The sequence below is a fragment of the Pistacia vera genome, unplaced genomic scaffold (genome assembly GCF_008641045.1).
Source record: "Pistacia vera cultivar Batoury unplaced genomic scaffold, PisVer_v2 Contig462, whole genome shotgun sequence".
Lineage (NCBI taxonomy): Eukaryota > Viridiplantae > Streptophyta > Magnoliopsida > Sapindales > Anacardiaceae > Pistacia > Pistacia vera.
The window spans coordinates 49,083-68,351 of NW_022196293.1; the positions used below are offsets into that span (position 1 = coordinate 49,083).

Sequence of the window (19,269 nt, forward strand, 5' to 3'; positions counted from 1 at the left end):
CCAACAACAATTTCTGCAATTTGAAGAGAAACTGGAATTGTCAAAAGAAATGAATTGGGATTGAAGGTTGAGTAGATGAAATAGGAGGATAGGGAAAATGACATGAAAAGGATGCCCAATTTGAATTTACAATTCTGCCTTGGAAGAGATTTCTTCTGTCTCATTCTTTCAATAAATTAATACCAACAAGATAAAATTTATTATTAATGGCTTAGGTAGGTGATATATGATATGGACCCTCTTTTTTTATTTTTTTTAATTGAAGAGAGGTATTATATTATGTTTTTGGCCACCCAAATTCAAATCCCAATGTAACAAGTAAGAAACTTTTCTTACTGCTTTTCTTACTGCATTAATCTAATTTATGTTTCTCGTCTCTATCATCTGTTTTGATTGATTAAAACTGGAAGAAACCATCCTCAAAATTCAAATCATTCTCCAATATTATTGGTTTTATAGGGTGGAAAATTTCCAACCATGGCTGGCTTCATCTTGTGTTTTCTATTGGCTTATAACAGAGAATATGACAAGCCAGGACTTGAAGTTTATTTTCTACGCCTAAAAATTCCACAATATTGTAGTTCTTCTAATATTTTGAAATCAACCCATCTAATTAGTTGGAATAAATTAAAAGTCCAAAGCAACTTTAATATTCTTCAAAATTCAAAAGTTGGCAGGCTGAGGCTGCTATGATAATGGGTGTTTACTTTTACTATTGAAACTTCAATTTAATCTAAAAAAACTTATTTAAGTAAGCATTTTTAGCGGAAATCACTCCCTGATAAAGACTCATTTGTCAAACACTACCACCGAGTTACAAAAACCAAAAAGATTTTGGAAACCCTCAAAAATCAAACCAAGAAACATTTTAAAATATAAAACAAAGAAATAATGATTCGTTTTTAACTACTTCTGGATGGTCGAATGGTTCGATAGAGAGGTTTTGAGTTCGAATCCCTCCTCAATTGCTAATAGGATTAGCTATTGGAGTTTTTATTCGGTCGATAGTTCCAAGGTCCCGAGAGATTAGTTGAGGTGTGTATAAACTGACTCATGGCCATAAGAAAAAAAAAAAAAAATTGTTTGTTTACTTATTTGACTAGAAAAAATAAAATCCATGGTCACCCAAGTGGGGATTGTTGTAATTGTTTCAACTTGATGGTTAAGCAAGTAGTAGAGATGGAGCAAGAGGATTTTGGTAAGAATCACTTAAGGGATGAGGGACTGGCTTTTGTTAACTTTTTTAAAAAATAAAAATTCAAAGGGTTTGATATGGAGAAGACCAAAATTTTTGGTTTGATAATTGTGCTGATAATGATGAATGGTGGGAATTGTTATGTGTGTGTTGGTGATTGAATTGGTAGTCACATTTGCTTCCCATCATGGAGACAAGGGAGGTCCCTCTTTGAAAGTTATGTGTTGAAAATAGCATACCCAATTTCACATGAATTCAAACCTTCAATGGGAAAAAGATAATCTTGCTTTTTTCTTTTTTCTATTTACTTAAAACTTATATTTCTTCTTAGATAAGAGATAAGTTTGGATCTATCCAATATTTGTCGATTGTTTTAATCACATAAATCCCTTCCAACTTCCATCTTTTTCAAAACTTGCATGTTTACTTCATTTTTTGAATCCCATCAATTCCATGGAGCATTACTTCCTTAAGTTGTTCTTCTTCTTCTTCTTTTCCTTTTCTTTTAAGCCATTGGCCCCTTCAGCGACTTATTATTATGACTAAGTAAAAAAGGATACCATTTTATTAATAATATCCATACCCACCATTACTTCTTTAAGCAATACGCAATACACAAATATGTATTAAAAAATCCAGTGTCTCCTCAACCATGCATGGCAACAACAACAAACCCTTCAAGTTTCAAGGTTCATGTCTTTCATGGAGAATTGATTATATATATATAGTTGCATGCCCACAAGACAACAGTCCAAATATATGCTGCCAAATTTGCATATGTTTAGTCACAAGTCACAAGCATCTTCTATTTTTATTCATTCATTTCTGCATAATCTTTGGTATCTTGTCTTTTCTCTTTGAAGCTATTAATATTATATCATTCCTTTCATGCATAATTAAATGTTGACGCATTTGCCTAATTCTAATCCTTGAAATCAAATATATCATCAATGAAATGATTCAAGACTCAACAGCCAATACTTGCATGAAAACAAACCCAGATAAATGAGATGAGGTGAGGTATCAGATTCTCACTTAGTTTCTTCTTTAATTATTCAGAGATCTCACAATATTATGCCAAGTGTCCATTAGATTATGGAATTTGAGTCTTTAAATCAATCTTTTTTGTAAAAAGATGTAAGAATGTGACTATTCAACTAGATCGAGTATCATGTATGTGATGATTATAGGTTTTTTTTTTTTTTGTTTGGGACCAAGGTTGTGTGGGCCACAGTTTATGAAAACTCCAACTAATTCCTTAAGACTCTAGAACTATCGATTGTGTAAGAATTCTAGTGATTACCCTCTATTAACAACTGAAGAGAGACTGAAACTCGAAACCTTTGAGTAATAAATCTAAGAGTCCCTATTGAACTACTCAATCACCTAAAGATAATTTATAATGATTATAGTTGGTTTGTCGTTCTTGTAATTGGAATTAAAATATTTTTATGTAAATGTAAACCCAAATGGTGTTGAAATGATGTAATGCTCAAATTTTTTTATTTTCTTCTAAAGTGGTGAAGGGAATATCTTAATCTTGCAAGAGTTGTCAACAAATAATTGAGTGTTTTGGGGTAACACCCACTAAAATAAAGTAATCTAATCTTCTTCCCTCAAATTTGAATCACCAACGATGCCTAAAATCGCAAAGCTATTGAGTGGGAATTAAAAAAGCGAAATCATATGAAAGGCTAATATATATATATAAATATTAATGTAGCTATCGCATCATCTTAAGTCATTGTCTGTCTACATTAATATGACATTAATTTCTTCTTGAATTGACTTAAATGTTGAGAGATGAAAATTGGAAGAAAAAAAAAAGGTTTTTTAAGTTCCATGCACCACAATAAATTGGAGCCACACCCGCCAATGGGTGAGCTACAATAAAGCCAGAATCTCCAGTCCAATGCTTTATTTTGATAAGATATGGACCTCACCATTATCCTTGTCTCACATCTACATCTATATATGAACTACCCATTTCTAAATTTATTAATTATTTTGTAAAATTATATTATATAATAACCAATTAAGAGAATTTAATTATTGATTAGGCAAATATGGAGATGTGGAAGAATAGTTAAGGATAAGAGAAAAAGAGATGAGTGGTTTAGAATGATGAAATTATAAATGGAAAAAAAGATAGATTCGAAATGGGATTGGAGGTTAGTGGTCCCATTCCGATATTTATATCATGTGTGGCATGTGCCTGAAACTCAAGTGTCAAAAGAAAATAGAATTTCACTTTCATTTACAGAATCTAAATTTGCGGTAGTTTCTAAGTACCCACTTCTCAATCATTTGAAAATACAAATATGTTGTACTCTTCGTTTACTTTTCTCATCCCATTCCCACCGGGCTATGAATAATGAATGCATCTTCTTTTTCAACTCTCCAATTCTTTTCTTGGTTTATTATTATAATAACAATTCATGAAACATGATTGTCATATGTTTGTTATCAAGTAAATAATTTACCAAAAGCAATGATTGGAATAAAGATCTAATTAATTAATCCAATATTTCAACTAATCTTTGCAAAAGCAACAGCTATTTGCCATTGTTACCCATTAAATCTGTGGCTTGCTGAGCACAGATTGAAACTTTTTCTTTCTTAAAGATAATTTTGTATAATCTGATCCACACAACCATCACCACTGTGGAGTGTGGAGTATTTGCATATTCTATACAAGTGTGCTAACTTCATTCCTAATCAAGATTGTTTATGCAAATCATTCTTCCCATCCCGTAAACGCAAATTTGCGTTTGATAAGACAAGTTGTTAAGTTCGTTCGAGAAATATACAACAGACATATTTACAGAATCCAATAAACAATGGTGTTCGATGAACAAACAACAACTACAACAACACAGCCTGAGACGGCAATTTCCCAGCTCAGCTACCAGCAGCAGGACCGAAGTACATGCAGATGGGTGGGTTGATCCTGAAAATAGATAGAACTGCAGATGGTATTGTCCAAATGCCATCACCACATATTAAACCTGAAGCAACTGCCCCTGCATAATCCTCTGCATCCTTGCGATTGATTCGCTCCCATATAAACAATATCACTGTACCCACAAACATGTCAATTGCAAAGTATGCTCCAATATAAAATGGAACTGCCATAGCCATTGGAATAGGAATAAACTGTGAGATTTTCTTTGGCGTCACATCCCTCAGGAGGTTAATAAGCAGAGCAGCCACAAAGAACCCACAACATATGGCCAGACAGTGCTTGGGCAGCTCCGAGAAGCCCTCAATGCCTAGAATGGCCATCTCCCTAAATATCACAGCATATGGTGCTTTGTACGGACCATCAGGTGAACCAATATCAAAAGCCGTCCAAAACATCCAGAATGTGAGTGGGGCAATGACACAACCCATGGCTGTTCCTACCAACTGGCTCACAAACATAGACTTGGCTGATGATAGAGTGAGATAACCTGTCTTAAAATCCTGCATGAGATCGGCTGCAGTGGAAACAATGGACATCATAACGCCACAAGCTGCTAACCCAGCAACAACCCCTCCATTGCTTCCAACAAGAGAAGCAATGATAAAAAGACCAATCTTTCCGTAAGTTGAAGCCAAGCTCCAGTCTGTAAGTCCAGTGCCATAAGAGTTGCAGAATGCTAGTGCAGGGGCAATAAGGTATGAGCAGAGAACCAAGTACCACTTGAGAGGTGGAAAGATGATTGGAATTGTTGCTGTTGATATAGCTGCCAGGCCCACATATCCAGAAGCTGCAAGCCAGGTGGGTATCCTGTCTTTTAAAAAGATATCATCTCTTTTTTTTTTACCCAGTAACAATTTGGAACTCTCAGAATCTACAAAAGCACATCAGCAAAATTAATCCCACAAGAAATACAGTTCATTAGAAAAAAGAAAATTGCATATGAATTTTGCATCTCTCTCCTTGAATGATTATTCTGTTTCAAAAGACTGCCATAAATTCAAAATGGAAGTGTTACTATCATAATGATCAAATCTCACAAAATACTGATCAAATGATAAAACATATCTGGAAAACCTCAAGAATCACCAATTCACCATACAAATCAAACCAGTTGATATTTATAAAATTGCTATTACTTCAGGAAAACATCAACAGTGGATGAGCCTCACTGTTATACTAATCATTGGTTGAATATAATTGAGAAGGTTGAAAAGAATTATAGTTGGCTATCACAAGCTGAGAAAAAATTGTTAACAGTAATACTATGTGCAAATAAGAACCAGATTTTTTCCATCAATTTTCACAGTTGAGATGATTCGGTTTTCAGAGATAACATAGGGCCATATATCCTCACCTAGAACTTCATTGACAATTGGAAGTTTGCTCTGTTTGGTGCTTTTGTTGCACATTTCTTTGACAGTTATAGCTATTATCTTGATCAGATTGTAAAGGCCATCTCCAAGGATAAGAGCAATAGCTATGAATACCTGCAAAAGGTGATGGCAGGAAAATTCACTTTAGAGCAGAGAAATAAGAGACTAACTCAAGATTATGGAATTGGCTTTGAGGCAAAGAAGAGCGTGATTTAAATAGATGTTATATTACCATACCTTATATCCATAAAGACCTTTAAAATCATTGCTACCCAGGTCAGCTGGATACCAGTCCCCAGCATGTTGGGAGATGAAAGGCCAGAGAAAACCCCAGGATATAACAGCCCCAAAAAGAACAGAGCAGTTCACAATGTGGGGACAGATAAGTCCACATCCAACATAAGTTGGACTGAAGTCAAAATAAAACCTGTATCAAGCAAAAAAAGTATATTATGATTTTAGCCACTTTAGTGCAATCTGGCTAAAACAAAAAATCATGTTCTGAAAGATGAAATTTGACAAACAAGACCAAAGACACAAGTAGACAGTTAATTACTCTCAATTTTATATTTGTATATTATAGACACTCTACCAGTTCCTTGGTACTTACTCAATGCAACTCAATGCAACTCATAAGAGGCCCAATGTAAAATGTTCAATAATATTAAATTATTTTACAAAATACGAAGGAATAAAATGATAAAGAATAGTTTTTCAATAAAGTTGCTGCCCATATGGATATATAGGTATTCTATAAAACAACAAATAATAATTGAGCAAACAGAAGGAATAAAAGAAAGTAACAGAGACATAATTTAGATATATGATACATAAAAAGAATGAAGCTTTAGTCTCCGAGAGAGAAATGGAGAGATGTACATATCCCAGAGAATCCACAAGAGCCTTACGTGTTTTTAAATAGAGTCAAACCAAGGGTGGGAAAATTGTCAAATCCACAAGAATCCCCAATGCCACTAAAGAACCACTTAAAGCAGCTCCAAAATAAACTCATGCTTAAATATTTTCCAAGACAGCTGACTTGCTTCCTGTAATAAAAGTCAAACAACAATAGATACATAATTAGGAAGAAAGCGATTGAACTTAGATTTTTTGAAACATTTATATTAAAGAATTTTCAAAGAATTTACAGCTAATAAATGTGCAACACATCAAAATAAGGCATAGATAGCACCTGGAAATTTATCCTGTAAGAGCTGAAAGACAATAACAGATATAATTGCAGGGAACGTGCATAAATATTAATAAGTAGCAATGTACTATTATGTAGAACAGATAAATATTATGGACTTCTGTATGCGAGATTATAGGTTATATATTCTTCTTTCTTAACTTTGCCTTTCAAGCTCTGCGCATGATCTTCAAAATTAAAGACCTCTCAATTTTCATTTATCTCTTTGATTAATGACATAATTCTTTTCTCACTTCTCTTCCAACAGTTTCACAGAATGAGAAAGAATATCAAGACATACAAAATAATGAACATATATTCAATCATTACCCTGCAAGCTCAGCTCCAGAGTTGGTGTGAAAGCTATTTATCAACATTGCTGTGGCTGTCCCACTGGGATATGTAAGTTTATAATCCAAGACCATAACCTGATACCATACACAAATAATTAGAAGATAAACAATACCCAAGAGGAAAAAAAAAAGGCCAACGTAATTATGGACATACTGAGACTTTAATGACAACATAAGTAACAGAGGGTTCAAATCTATCAAGCTCTTTTTCAAATTTCACTTTCTTAAATATCTAAAATCTGTAGGAATAAACACTTATCAGCACATAGGATGAATTATGAACTCATTCTTGACAAGTTCAATATAGAATTTAGAAACTCAAACGAAAAAGAAAACCTTAAACCAAATTTAGCAAGTAACCTTTCAGTTACAATTCCAAATGATTGGACAAAGTATTCACAACCAAATGTATGACAATACGATAGAAAATAAGTTAACTTTCTACGCTTAACTTTACTCTAAACTTATCCTTTCCATATATTAAAGCATGATAGTAAAGCAAAAGAATGGCAACAATGACGGTGAAAGATACCTTACGAAGTGGTACAAGACTGAAAAGCCCAAGGAAACTGACAACAAACAGAAAACCGATCATCCAACCCAATCCTGGGTTCAAAATATCTTCTGCCCGGTTACCGGGGTAGTCAGCACCAATTAGTTGATATGTTCTCTCATCCATTGCAAGCAAATAAGAACCAAATCCCCCTGCAATGAATTCACTACTAATTATTTTATCGAACTCCATGCAGAAAAACAAAAGAGCTGCTAAATAGAATATTCCATCTAAAATAACTTGTCTTTCACAACTTCATCAAAAATTTCAAGAGCCTTCATATCGATGCAATCATAATTTAGTAATTAGGAGTCAATAATCTTAACAACAATTCTCCATTATACCACTGTTTAATTTCTAAATTCACAATAATAAACCGAAAAACAAATAAATTAATCAATCTCAGTAAATAAATTGGAAAATAAAAACGAAGCAAGCATAAAAACTAAAGAACGGAATAATTACCGCTAAATGCGAGGCCATAGCAAGCGACAACACAAGTTTGAATGACGGTGTTCTCCTGTCTGGTAAAAGGCTTAATCGAGAACCCTAACTTGGATAAAAAACTAGTCCACGATTTCACAAAGAAGAAGCCGAGCAATCCGGCAGCAACGTTGAGCGACGGAATGATCCCCACCGTCAGATTCAGCTTGTGCGTGATGATACAGAACAAAGTCCCCATAATCGCGCTCACCACCAGCCCTCTGACGGTTATCTGATCCTTCCATTCGGGAACCGTCTGATCGTCCTCGTCGGCAGCGGAGATTTTCTCACTAGGTGCTATCAACGGCTCAGAAACTCCAACTTCAGTTCCCATAATGTGGCAAGTGCAGCGTTCGGTATCGGTACAGGAGAATGAGATTTGATTGATAGATGCGGATGTGTGAAGTTTTGTTGAGTGATTTAAGAGTTTTGGTTCGGTGCGGATGAGGTAGCGATAAGAGTTGAAAGTTTGGTGAAAACTCCAATGAATTTTATGATTAGTGGTTAGGTGGTCAAATGGATTTTTTACACGTGTTATCTTACATTAATTCGGTTTCCCTAGTTTATTGTTTTTCAGTTTGTTTGGTTGCTATTCCCACTGTATTTTTGTCGTTTTTAAAGTTATTGACTTGTAAGTTAGGTACCTACCCGCCAAAAAAACGACAGCTCTGGATATGGAATAGTTAAAATAATTTTTGTGACACGTAATAGGTTATAATTATTAAAATAGTAGATAATTAATCATTCTTTTAATTTAATGAATCTACTATTTTAATATTTTGCTAAGAGTAAATGACATGTTTTCATCCACATATTAGCGAAAATTCAAGTTCTCATCCTTGGTTTCGTTTATTCCAGATGTCTACCATTAAATTAACATTATTAATGATTTTTATATTCTACTCAATATAGAGAATGTTTTTATCAAGTTGTCCTTACTAATAAATTACTTTTTAATCCAAATATATTTGGATTTTTTCAAGAACTGCAGAAGGGGAAATCGAGAGAAAAGGTTCAGATCGGACCAAAATGGAGGCGAATGAGACTTGGGGATGGATGGATTTTGTTAGGGATGAGTGGGGGATACTAGTGGTAATGACGGTGATGTCAAATGGCACCGGAACCTGACTAGATCTAGACTTTTCCTATAGTTGTGAGAGAGAGAAAATCACGGATAAAAGGCTTAGATTAGGCCAAAATGGAGGCGGATGAGGCTGGGGGATGGATGGGTTGTTGGGGATGAGGGGGGGAAGCTAGTTGTGGTGGTAGTGATGTCAAACAACGCTAGAATCCGACTAGATCTTGATTTTTTCGGCAGTCGTGAGGGAGGGGAAAATCACGGAGAAAAGGCTTAGATCCAGCCAAAATGGAGGTAGATGAGGCTAGGGGATGGATGGGTTTTGTTAGGGATGAGTGGGGGAAGCTAGTGGTGGTGGCAGTGATGTCAAACGGCGTCGGAATCCAGCCAGATCTGGATTTTTCCGATAGTCTCGAGGGAGGCGAGTGATGAGGGGTGCTTGTGAGAGAAATTTGAGATGTGAAGGGTAATTTTGAAATTTTCATTTTTATTTAAGATTTAATGCAATTCAAATGACTATTTTACCATTTTACCATTACATTCAATGATTTTCTGCTAATTTAAAGGTGAGAATGTGGAATAAATAAAATCAGGGGTGAGAACTTAAAATTTTGCTAATCTATGGGTGGGAACATGTCGTTTACTCTTTTTCTAATTTATTTTCGTTACCTAAAGGGAATTTGGTTTCTTACACATTGATGCATTTTGGTCAAAATCCAGGCTATAGTCAAAGTAAATTTATTCAATATTTTTCAATAATTTGAAACGTATGAAGATATTGTTAATTAAGGTTCCCTTAAAATTTGCCATTCTTTTTTTGTAATTGAGGTACCTCAACTAATCTCTGAGGTCCATTGAACTCCCTACAAGCCTAAATGACTAAATAAACTATAATTTTATTATGATAAATGATCCCAAAGTTCGAACTCAAGAACTCAAAAAAGAAAATAAACCTCCTTTATCGTCAAGCCAACCCCTTAGGGTTCAATTCGTCAAAATTGTTTATTGAGATTATTAAGAAACTTTATTTTTAATTTGATAAAGTTTGATATGATGATGAATTCATTTGTTTTCAAGCAAAATAAAAGAAAGATTCCAAAATTCTTATAATGCTTTTATTTATGTATGTTATTTCGTGATGTAGGTCATAATCAATGTGGTCAAATTCAAAATTAGAATCTTCAAAGAGATATTCAAGTGTAGACCGTCGGCTTTGATCCATGACCTTAATGTCAATTCAAGTCTTTTCAATTTAATTAGAATCTTAGTATATCATAATCTGTTAATACTTATATTTTATTCCGTTAAAAGATGGAATGGTAACAATTACAAGAAAAAGATTTATCAACATCAAATTCGATACTAACTTTGTAAAGAAAATATCAAAGAAAGTTACAAGCATTGTAAATTGGAATTTTGAATTAGTATGTTTCTTATCCAATCAATTATATTTTCGTACTTACAAAGCATAGGTTTAGATATTTAATTAGTTTTTCTTAAAGAACTATTAAGCTATCCCCAAGACCAATGTGGTCATGTCCTCGTATTAATGATAGACTATGCACTTAAATGGGTCTTATAGACTTGGCCCCGTTTAGGGTATTACCAACAACCGGCTTTAAGTTGTCATTAGAAAATTATTTGAAAAAGATGCTATTTGATTCATTTATTATTCAAAAGGCAGAGAAAGTTGTAATTCTATTCATATGGGCACTTCTTCTATCACATATAGACGTCCTTGTTTAGGTTCAGGGCTAATCTCGGGCCTCAAAGGCATCTATTTGAGGTCCAGTAGTGTACTTCATCATTCTCCATTATTTCAGATTCTTCATGCATCATGCTTTGTGAATATCAAAAGGGCCATCAGTAGGTTGCTACTCCCGAGAATAAAGAAAACATAGTATCAAAATGCATCTTTCAAACAAATAATTGATTGCCGACATAGCTATGCATATATAATTTCAAAATTTCTTGATTAAATCACAGTCAATATAACCAGTACACAAAATGGGACCAACTTATGATTCACTTGTAAATACTTTATTCTAAACCCATCTGGAAACTATAAGAAAGCAAATTGTTTCCTTCACTCCCCAGAGACAGATGGGAACCCACTTAGATTTCTTGGTCTCCACGTGAAATTCACATGTTCACCATCTATATCAACCAATTGACTCACCACAGACCCCACTCAATGACTCATTTTTGCAGGTTTTGTGTTTGTCTTACCGTAGATTTTAGAAGGGTGTGCCTTGTGAGTGATTCTCTTGTCTTTAGTCCTTGAGGGAAATAATTTTCTGCGTTTAATAGTTACTCGTTTGCTAGCCAAAAATGAGGATGCCTATAATACCTACTAAAAATGAGGATGCCTATAATACCTACTTCACAATCTACAGTTACTCTAGATTGTTATGGAAAAAGCTTGTCTCACATCACTCATTATTGCAATATATGGAAGTAAAGAACTTGCTCAAATAAAAATAGCATAAAATTTTGCTAATCCTGAACTCCATGGCAAGTTACAGTTTACTGGTCAGCAGTAAAGCAATTGTAGCCCATGGCTATCAGCTGGTGTTCAAGTTCATCGATGGGTCCTGCACAGTGTGATCAAATAAATTTCGTAACAGTCTTACAATTATATTCAACTCATATGTTGATCTTAAACAAGGTTTGGCTAAATATAGTGCTCCACAGAAATATGTATTATATCAATGTTTGTTGAGGCAGGGAAAAGGAATTATTGCCTGCAATCATAGAAGTCAGATAACAGTCACAAGTCCTAAATGGTATAAAATAGGCAAATAGCTATCAAAACTCAAAATGGGGTCAGGCAGATCAAGTTTTGTGTATCACCATCCACGTGCATGTACCAACAAGAACAACATCAATTGAAGTGATTTGCCTTCTTTAATAATGAACAAAAGTTCAGGAATATATTAGTTACCACACATACAGATTAGAATTGAGATCTTTGAATTTGATTACATGTCGCATGATAAACACCATTGATCTATATAAATAGACACAAACCATAGAAGTATATCCGCACTTTGTCAACATTAGTAACTTTACCTGTGGTGCTTCAATTACCAGACCCCCCACTCGTTGAAGTGTGTCTCAAACTGAAAATGCCTGCATGGCTTTTGTCTCTAGGCTACAACAGCTTCTTCTTAGCTTAATGCTACTTCCACAGATACTTGTGGGACATGTTGATAAAAGACAGTTGGCAACTCTGTTTAAGTGGGCTCTGCAGAAGAATTCTATACATGGCAATGAAAGGCATTTCAGAAGACAAGCTTCAACTGCTGAAAGATGTCATAGTCATGCCTGCAACAAGTGTACAGTTTGATGATAAGTAACAGGTCAAATAATGGAGAAATAGCTTTAATGGCATAAATACATGCAAAACAGACTTAAACTTCAGGAAATGAGAGCAGTGTCGCAAGAGTCAATGATAAAGGAAAAAGTGTGGAAACTTAAATTGGAAAGTTGCTTCAATCCTAGGACAATATGCTGAGGATATTTGAATTAATAAGCACAAATACTCAAGCACTGGACACCTATATTGTCAGTTTAATGCTACAAGGTAATATAACATATATCATTTACAAATTTTGGTATAGGAAAAATTTCTCAGCTCCTTCAGGTGATAAAACCATTTACTCATTACANACTTGTGAGTGATTCTCTTGTCTTTAGTCCTTGAGGGAAATAATTTTCTGCGTTTAATAGTTACTCGTTTGCTAGCCAAAAATGAGGATGCCTATAATACCTACTAAAAATGAGGATGCCTATAATACCTACTTCACAATCTACAGTTACTCTAGATTGTTATGGAAAAAGCTTGTCTCACATCACTCATTATTGCAATATATGGAAGTAAAGAACTTGCTCAAATAAAAATAGCATAAAATTTTGCTAATCCTGAACTCCATGGCAAGTTACAGTTTACTGGTCAGCAGTAAAGCAATTGTAGCCCATGGCTATCAGCTGGTGTTCAAGTTCATCGATGGGTCCTGCACAGTGTGATCAAATAAATTTCGTAATAGTCTTACAATTATATTCAACTCATATGTTGATCTTAAACAAGCTTTGGCTAAATATAGTGCTCCACAGAAATATGTATTATATCAATGTTTGTTGAGGCAGGGAAAAGGAATTATTGCCTGCAATCATAGAAGTCAGATAACAGTCAAGTCCTAAATGGTATAAAATAGGCAAATAGCTATCAAAACTCAAAATGGGGTCAGGTAGATCAAGTTTTGTGTATCACCATCCACGTGCATGTACCAACAAGAACAACATCAATTGAAGTGATTTGCCTTCTTTAATAATGAACAAAAGTTCAGGAATATATTAGTTACCACACATACAGATTAGAATTGAGATCTTAGAATTTGATTACATGTCGCATGATAAACACCATTGATCTATATAAATAGACACAAACCATAGAAGTATATCCGCACTTTGTCAACATTAGTAACTTTACCTGTGGTGCTTCAATTACCAGACCCCAACTCGTTGAAGTGTGTCTCAAACTGAAAATGCCTGCATGGCTTTTGTCTCTAGGCTACAACAGCTTCTTCTTAGCTTAATGCTACTTCCACAGATACTTGTGGGACATGTTGATAAAAGACAGTTGGCAACTCTGTTTAAGTGGGCTCTGCAGAAGAATTCTATACATGGCAATGAAAGGCATTTCAGAAGACAAGCTTCAACTGCTGAAAGATGTCATAGTCATGCCTGCAACAAGTGTACAGTTTGATGATAAGTAACAGGTCAAATAATGGAAAAATAGCTTTAATGGCATAAATACATGCAAAACAGACTTAAACTTCAGGAAATGATAGTGACACAAGAGTCAATGATAAAGGAAAAAGTGCAGAAACTTAAATTGGAAAGTTGCTTCAATCCTAGGACAATATGCTGAGGATATTTGAATCAATAAACACAAATACTCAAGCACTGGACACCTATATTGTCAGTTTAATGCTACAAGGTAATATAACATATATCATTTACAAATTTTGGTATAGGAAAAATTTCTCAGCTCCTTCAGGTGATAAAACCATTTACTCATTAAAACGTGATGAAAAAAAAAATGACCAAAAAGATGACATGAAAGACGTTTCACTACTAAGTTTAGCTACTGTCATGAACATCAAGATGTTGAAAAAGAAAATCTTAAAAATCAATATCTCAGCTCAATTCAGACAAGTACCAAACATGGAACACCAAACCTCTTTCAACTAAAATCGGAGATTTTAAAACTTTATCATGTTCAAGGACGGTCACACAACCAAAAATGCAAACTAACATGATCAAATTTGATAAAGAAAATAGGTACAAGCGATTCAGATGAAGAAGAAATAAAGTAACTTCAGAAGTTTAAGTCAGCTATGACTTGCAATAGTCTGATCAACCCACACCAGTTACAGAGATACTTAGAAGGGGAAACAAAATGGCACTGATTTACTAAAGATGATCTTTTACATTTAAAATATCTTACCTGAAGCATGACCCACCAAAAATTTTGGAATGTTAAGCACATCTCCCTGGGAAACTTGATAAGTAATATACCTAATTATTTAAAAACCATCTTTACACCTGACACATTCATCAAAAATATTTATTTTTTTCCTACCAGACATAGTGGGCATCTCAGTGGTCCGGGTACCTCGTAATGTAACCATAAATGTAGCATGTTACAGAAAATTATTTCACACAATGTAAACTTGTGTACAGACTACAGATCATAGTTTCATGTCTCAGTCAATTATAAAGTGTTCTACTGCAAATGAATGTGTTTAAATGCATGCAGATGGACAATATTATTGGATGGATGACTGACACAAAACATATTTCTATCTATAATTTGCATATATTCTTGTACTTGTCAACCTACTCTAAACATCATATATACGCACAGAAACCGTAGCACCACCAGCTTGTGGGTCTCCAAACCACTCTCCAGTATATCCACATGATTTGATCTTGACAAAGAACAGCCAACCAGACTCTTGTATCTTTCTAATTGTCTCTCTATTCACCTCCATCCCAGACTCTTCTAGCGACAAGCGACTTGCCTTGGTCATGATGAGAAGATCCTCATTATCTCAACCTTTAGCAATCTAATATTTCCTTTTAAAGTCCCCTATCTCTCACGTATCTAAATCTATTTCTCTATGTGTCTCTTTAACAATCAAAGCAGTTTGACATAAAGCCTTCCGAAGTGAGATCAAAATGAAGGTAAGTCCGAACTCTACAAATTTTTAGAATACCACAAAATTTTCAAATCCTTTAACTTGACCTTTACCTATCATTGTAGCAGCTACTGGGATGGATGCACCACAAAAAAAGGCAAAATAGCATCGATCCATTCAAGGATTTCACAATTGGTATTCCAACTACCTACACAATTGCTTTCTTGCAACACAATCATTATGGCATGCATAAGTTACAAAAATATCATCACATAATCAGGTCACAACACTTGCTAAGATAATTATGCAGCCTGCTTGATGTCTAATCTAGCACGGCAGTTCAGCTTGAGATTCTATTGAGCTGGATAAATTAAGTCTTCCAGAACATATAAATTTTAAACCTTACTCAAAGGTTAAAACTGGTTCTAAGACCATCGGAGACAGATGGCCTCAGCCACATAGTTGCTGGCCAGCGTCATGTCATATTTTCAGAATTTGCCCAACACTATCTCCACTAAAACTGATGGAGACCACCTATGTCCAGTGATCATAAGACCACTGGATCTCTCTCCACAGATACATAGTCTTAAAAGGCATCTCAGCACAAGTATTGAGGCCATCTAATTTTATTAGTCATTTAGAATACCGCTAAAAGACAGCAGAATTCGATACCACACCACATTACCATGCTTACAAGTTTGAATGTATTGAGTTTGAGGCCACTAGATTAGGTCCACATCATCCTTTTCAATACACAAAATGAAAATCAATGCATCTCACTCAAGCTAGCCAATAGCTACTGCCTTCCCTTCTAATTGTTGATGATATTTAAATCCTCCTGGGAAATCTAATTTCAGGGAACTACTGCACTTGCCTTTCAACTCAGTCAACCCTTGATGACCAAGACTACTATTCAAAGCCAAACTTTGGCTCAAGATGTGGATCCCGATCCTCAAAGCAGCCCAAACAGGACTCAGAAAACTATATTTCTGAAATTGAAGCTAAGGGAGTTGAAGCAAACTTTGATAAAGAAACAACTGATGTCATCTCTGAGCTCTTCGATGGCTTTCTGGCCATAGGAACTCTTGGTTCAGAAAACATCATCAGTGAGCCTGTGACACCAACATTTGCCACGTCTGTGAAGAATATCACTGAGGAAAAAGCAGAGGTGACAGAGTATGACTTGAAGCTCATCAATGATGAACTAGAGAAATTCCTTGAGGCTGAAGCTGAAGAAGGACAGAGCAATGAATCGTCCAGAAGAGACAGTTATGTCAGCATTGTTACACTTAGTGAGAAGCCAATGGAAGGAGCCAGTGCTGAAGATTATGGAAAGATGATTGTATGTCCACTGCAAGGATATCTATTTGGAACTTCAATTGAACTTCCAGAAACAACTGAGGTAAAGAAGGAAAAGGCATCACTGGCAGAGCTGTTTCATAGGACAAAGATAGCAGATGAGATTTCCACAGATAAAAGTGGGAAAGGGGAGATGCAAGCCAAGAAAACTCATAAATCTGCCAAACATCTCATTAAAAAGATGCTGAAAAAGCTTCATGGTACTTCAAGAAGCCCTACCCCTTCTAATAAAGATACTGGTTCTGTTTCAACCAACAAGAAGCTCCATAAGGTTTGCCTTCTGACACTTGATTTTCTAAGAACCATTCTTTTGTTCTGCCCTAAAAAGCCAGGTTCACATCACTAGTTCATGCTACAATTGAATGCTTAACTTATGTGAACGCACAATCAAGACATACAGGACATATGGAAACCTGTAAAAAGAATCAAACAGAGCAGACTGTCTGATTTTTGCATTTTAAACAAAGGAATACTGAAACTGAGAAACATTAGTGGTATCTTGCCATTTTCTGCATGCATAAAAATTCTGATCTAGGTCAGCCATAAAATGTAAACAGCAAACTGGAGTAGAAGAACATCTATATTAAAATGTTCAGGTCTTTCATTTCTGACCATCAATTTATCAAAGCATCAGGTTGCCAGATTAGATCTTCTGAAAGCTCCAGCATAAAACAAAAATCTTTGGTCATCATGGCTAAACTATAAATTGCATAACATAGATACATGGTAAATAGGGTACATGGTACTGAAGTTTTAATTCCATTTCTGGCATGTAGGTCATACAGATGTTCCACCGAAAAATTCATCCCGAAAACTCTATAGCTGAAAAAGGGTTTATTAAGTCCCATACAAAAAAGATCAACAGAAATCCCCGTGATGGCAGCAGTGTTAATGGAGGTCTGATGCACTCAGACAAAAACGACAAAAGCTTTCCTCAGGGATCTAAGTCAAAGGAAGGGACCCAATATTACATGACCAACATAAAATGGCCCCAATATGGCCTCAAAGGCAGTGCTTCAAGTGGAAATAGAGAGCACTGGATCAAAACAGATGCAGACTGTAAGTAGTCAATTATATGCAATACTTTTTCTTGACTTGAAAATTAACACTCACACAACCAAGCAGGACAGAACCCATGACCTCACCCACACCATTTATGTCCATAGGCTATTAGAAAACACTGCAACATGACATCACTACTTAATCTCCATTAACTGTTCATTTACTTGCAATTGTTTTAGCTACCAATACCAGAATTAGAAACCATATTTAATCTTAGTTCAAGGAAGAAGCATAAATAGACAAATATACATGATTAATTATGTCTTCAGTAATTCATAGATTCAACATACATAAATACAGTGATGGAGAGTCAATATTAAAACAAATATTGAAAGAATTTGATGTAAAACAAAATTATGAAGAAACCAACAAATTCACAATATGTTATAGGAAATTCTAAGCAAGATAATTATGGACTAGAGTCAAAAATATATTGAAACATACATAAAAAGTGTGGGAGATACACTTAGGAAAATAGCAATAGATGTACCACTGAGGATGCAGAAAACTTTTCCAGTAAAATAGCATTCACATATTTATTCCCAAGTTAAAATTTGTAGTTAAAGTTCAATTCATAAGTTGAAATACATGGAATGTTGTCTCTTGTTTTGGTAGACTGTAAATTTCAGAATAACTACCTACCAACTTCTTTATATTTTATTCTGTCGCATTGTAAGTATACGTAATTCTTTCAGAGAAAAAAACATCCCTTAAAGAGTATAAAGGAATCAAAGAGAGATGTGTTGCCCATACAGATCTATCCACATTGCTGCTCACTTTTGCTCTCAATATACTCCCAAAATTTTATTTGCACCTTCAATTCATCATCAAAATCAACATTCCAAGATCATCTCTCTCAACACGCTGGCATAATTAATTTTGTCAGCAGCAAAAAGACTCACATTTCACAGATATGAAGATCGACTTATGCTCAATGTCTATACCAATAGGAAATCCTCCAACTTCATTGAAAATTGATCCTGTAAATGTCAAAATGTTAAGATAATTGTAATATTTATCTGCATGGTTCTGCTTTTGATACAACTGCATTATTGACCACACTCTGGCTCTCAATGATTACTGAGATAATCAAGTTTACTTATACGTATTCTGATCCTCTTCTACTGCTGCACCTGTAGACTTGGTGTTGGAGCTGTAGTGATGATGCTGAAGCAAATCTTAATAGCTGCTGTTCTTTCTGAGTAAGAAGTTTATATGTGGTGTTTAATAATATCATGTGCTCTTATGATTTGTGAGTAAAATAGTGATGAACTTTGGAGAAAGAGAAGAAAATGAGTTATCCATCTTAACTCTTCAGTGTATTGATAAAGGTCTGGCACTATGTTTCCTGTAAACTTCTTAATTACTAGAGCATGACATTGATTGCTTGTGAGTGTCATTTGAATTCTTGCAGACCTCAAATTTGAATTGGATACTTGACAGTTGACACCTA

At 34.8% G+C, this 19,269-nt stretch overlaps 3 protein-coding genes across 3 annotated transcripts in view; 1 reads left to right on the forward strand and 2 right to left on the reverse strand.

Annotated features, from left to right (window-relative positions):
- Positions 1–3,880: 3,880 nt before the first annotated feature.
- LOC116145552 (probable metal-nicotianamine transporter YSL6) lies at positions 3,881–8,510 on the reverse strand. Its single transcript, XM_031431003.1, has 7 exons — positions 8,094–8,510; positions 7,608–7,780; positions 7,053–7,150; positions 6,442–6,579; positions 5,771–5,960; positions 5,515–5,647; positions 3,881–5,031 (listed from the first exon to the last, which is right to left on the reverse strand). The coding sequence occupies exons 1-7, from the start codon at positions 8,443–8,445 to the stop codon at positions 4,097–4,099; spliced, it is 2,019 nt and encodes a 672-aa protein (XP_031286863.1). The 5' UTR covers positions 8,446–8,510; the 3' UTR covers positions 3,881–4,096.
- Positions 8,511–13,571: 5,061 nt separating this feature from the next.
- LOC116145499 (ABC transporter I family member 11, chloroplastic) overlaps positions 13,572–19,269 on the reverse strand; it is a 28,280-nt gene continuing 22,582 nt past the window's right edge. The window contains 1 exon segment of the mRNA XM_031430957.1: positions 13,572–13,935. The gene's annotated coding sequence lies outside the window, so the exon portion shown is untranslated.
- LOC116145498 (protein LAZY 1-like) lies at positions 16,249–19,049 on the forward strand (the record flags this gene model as incomplete). The annotated part of the gene is made up of 3 exons (XM_031430956.1): positions 16,249–17,025; positions 17,531–17,813; positions 18,956–19,049. Coding segments are annotated over 3 exons (1,080 nt in total), but the record flags the coding sequence as incomplete, so codon positions are not given.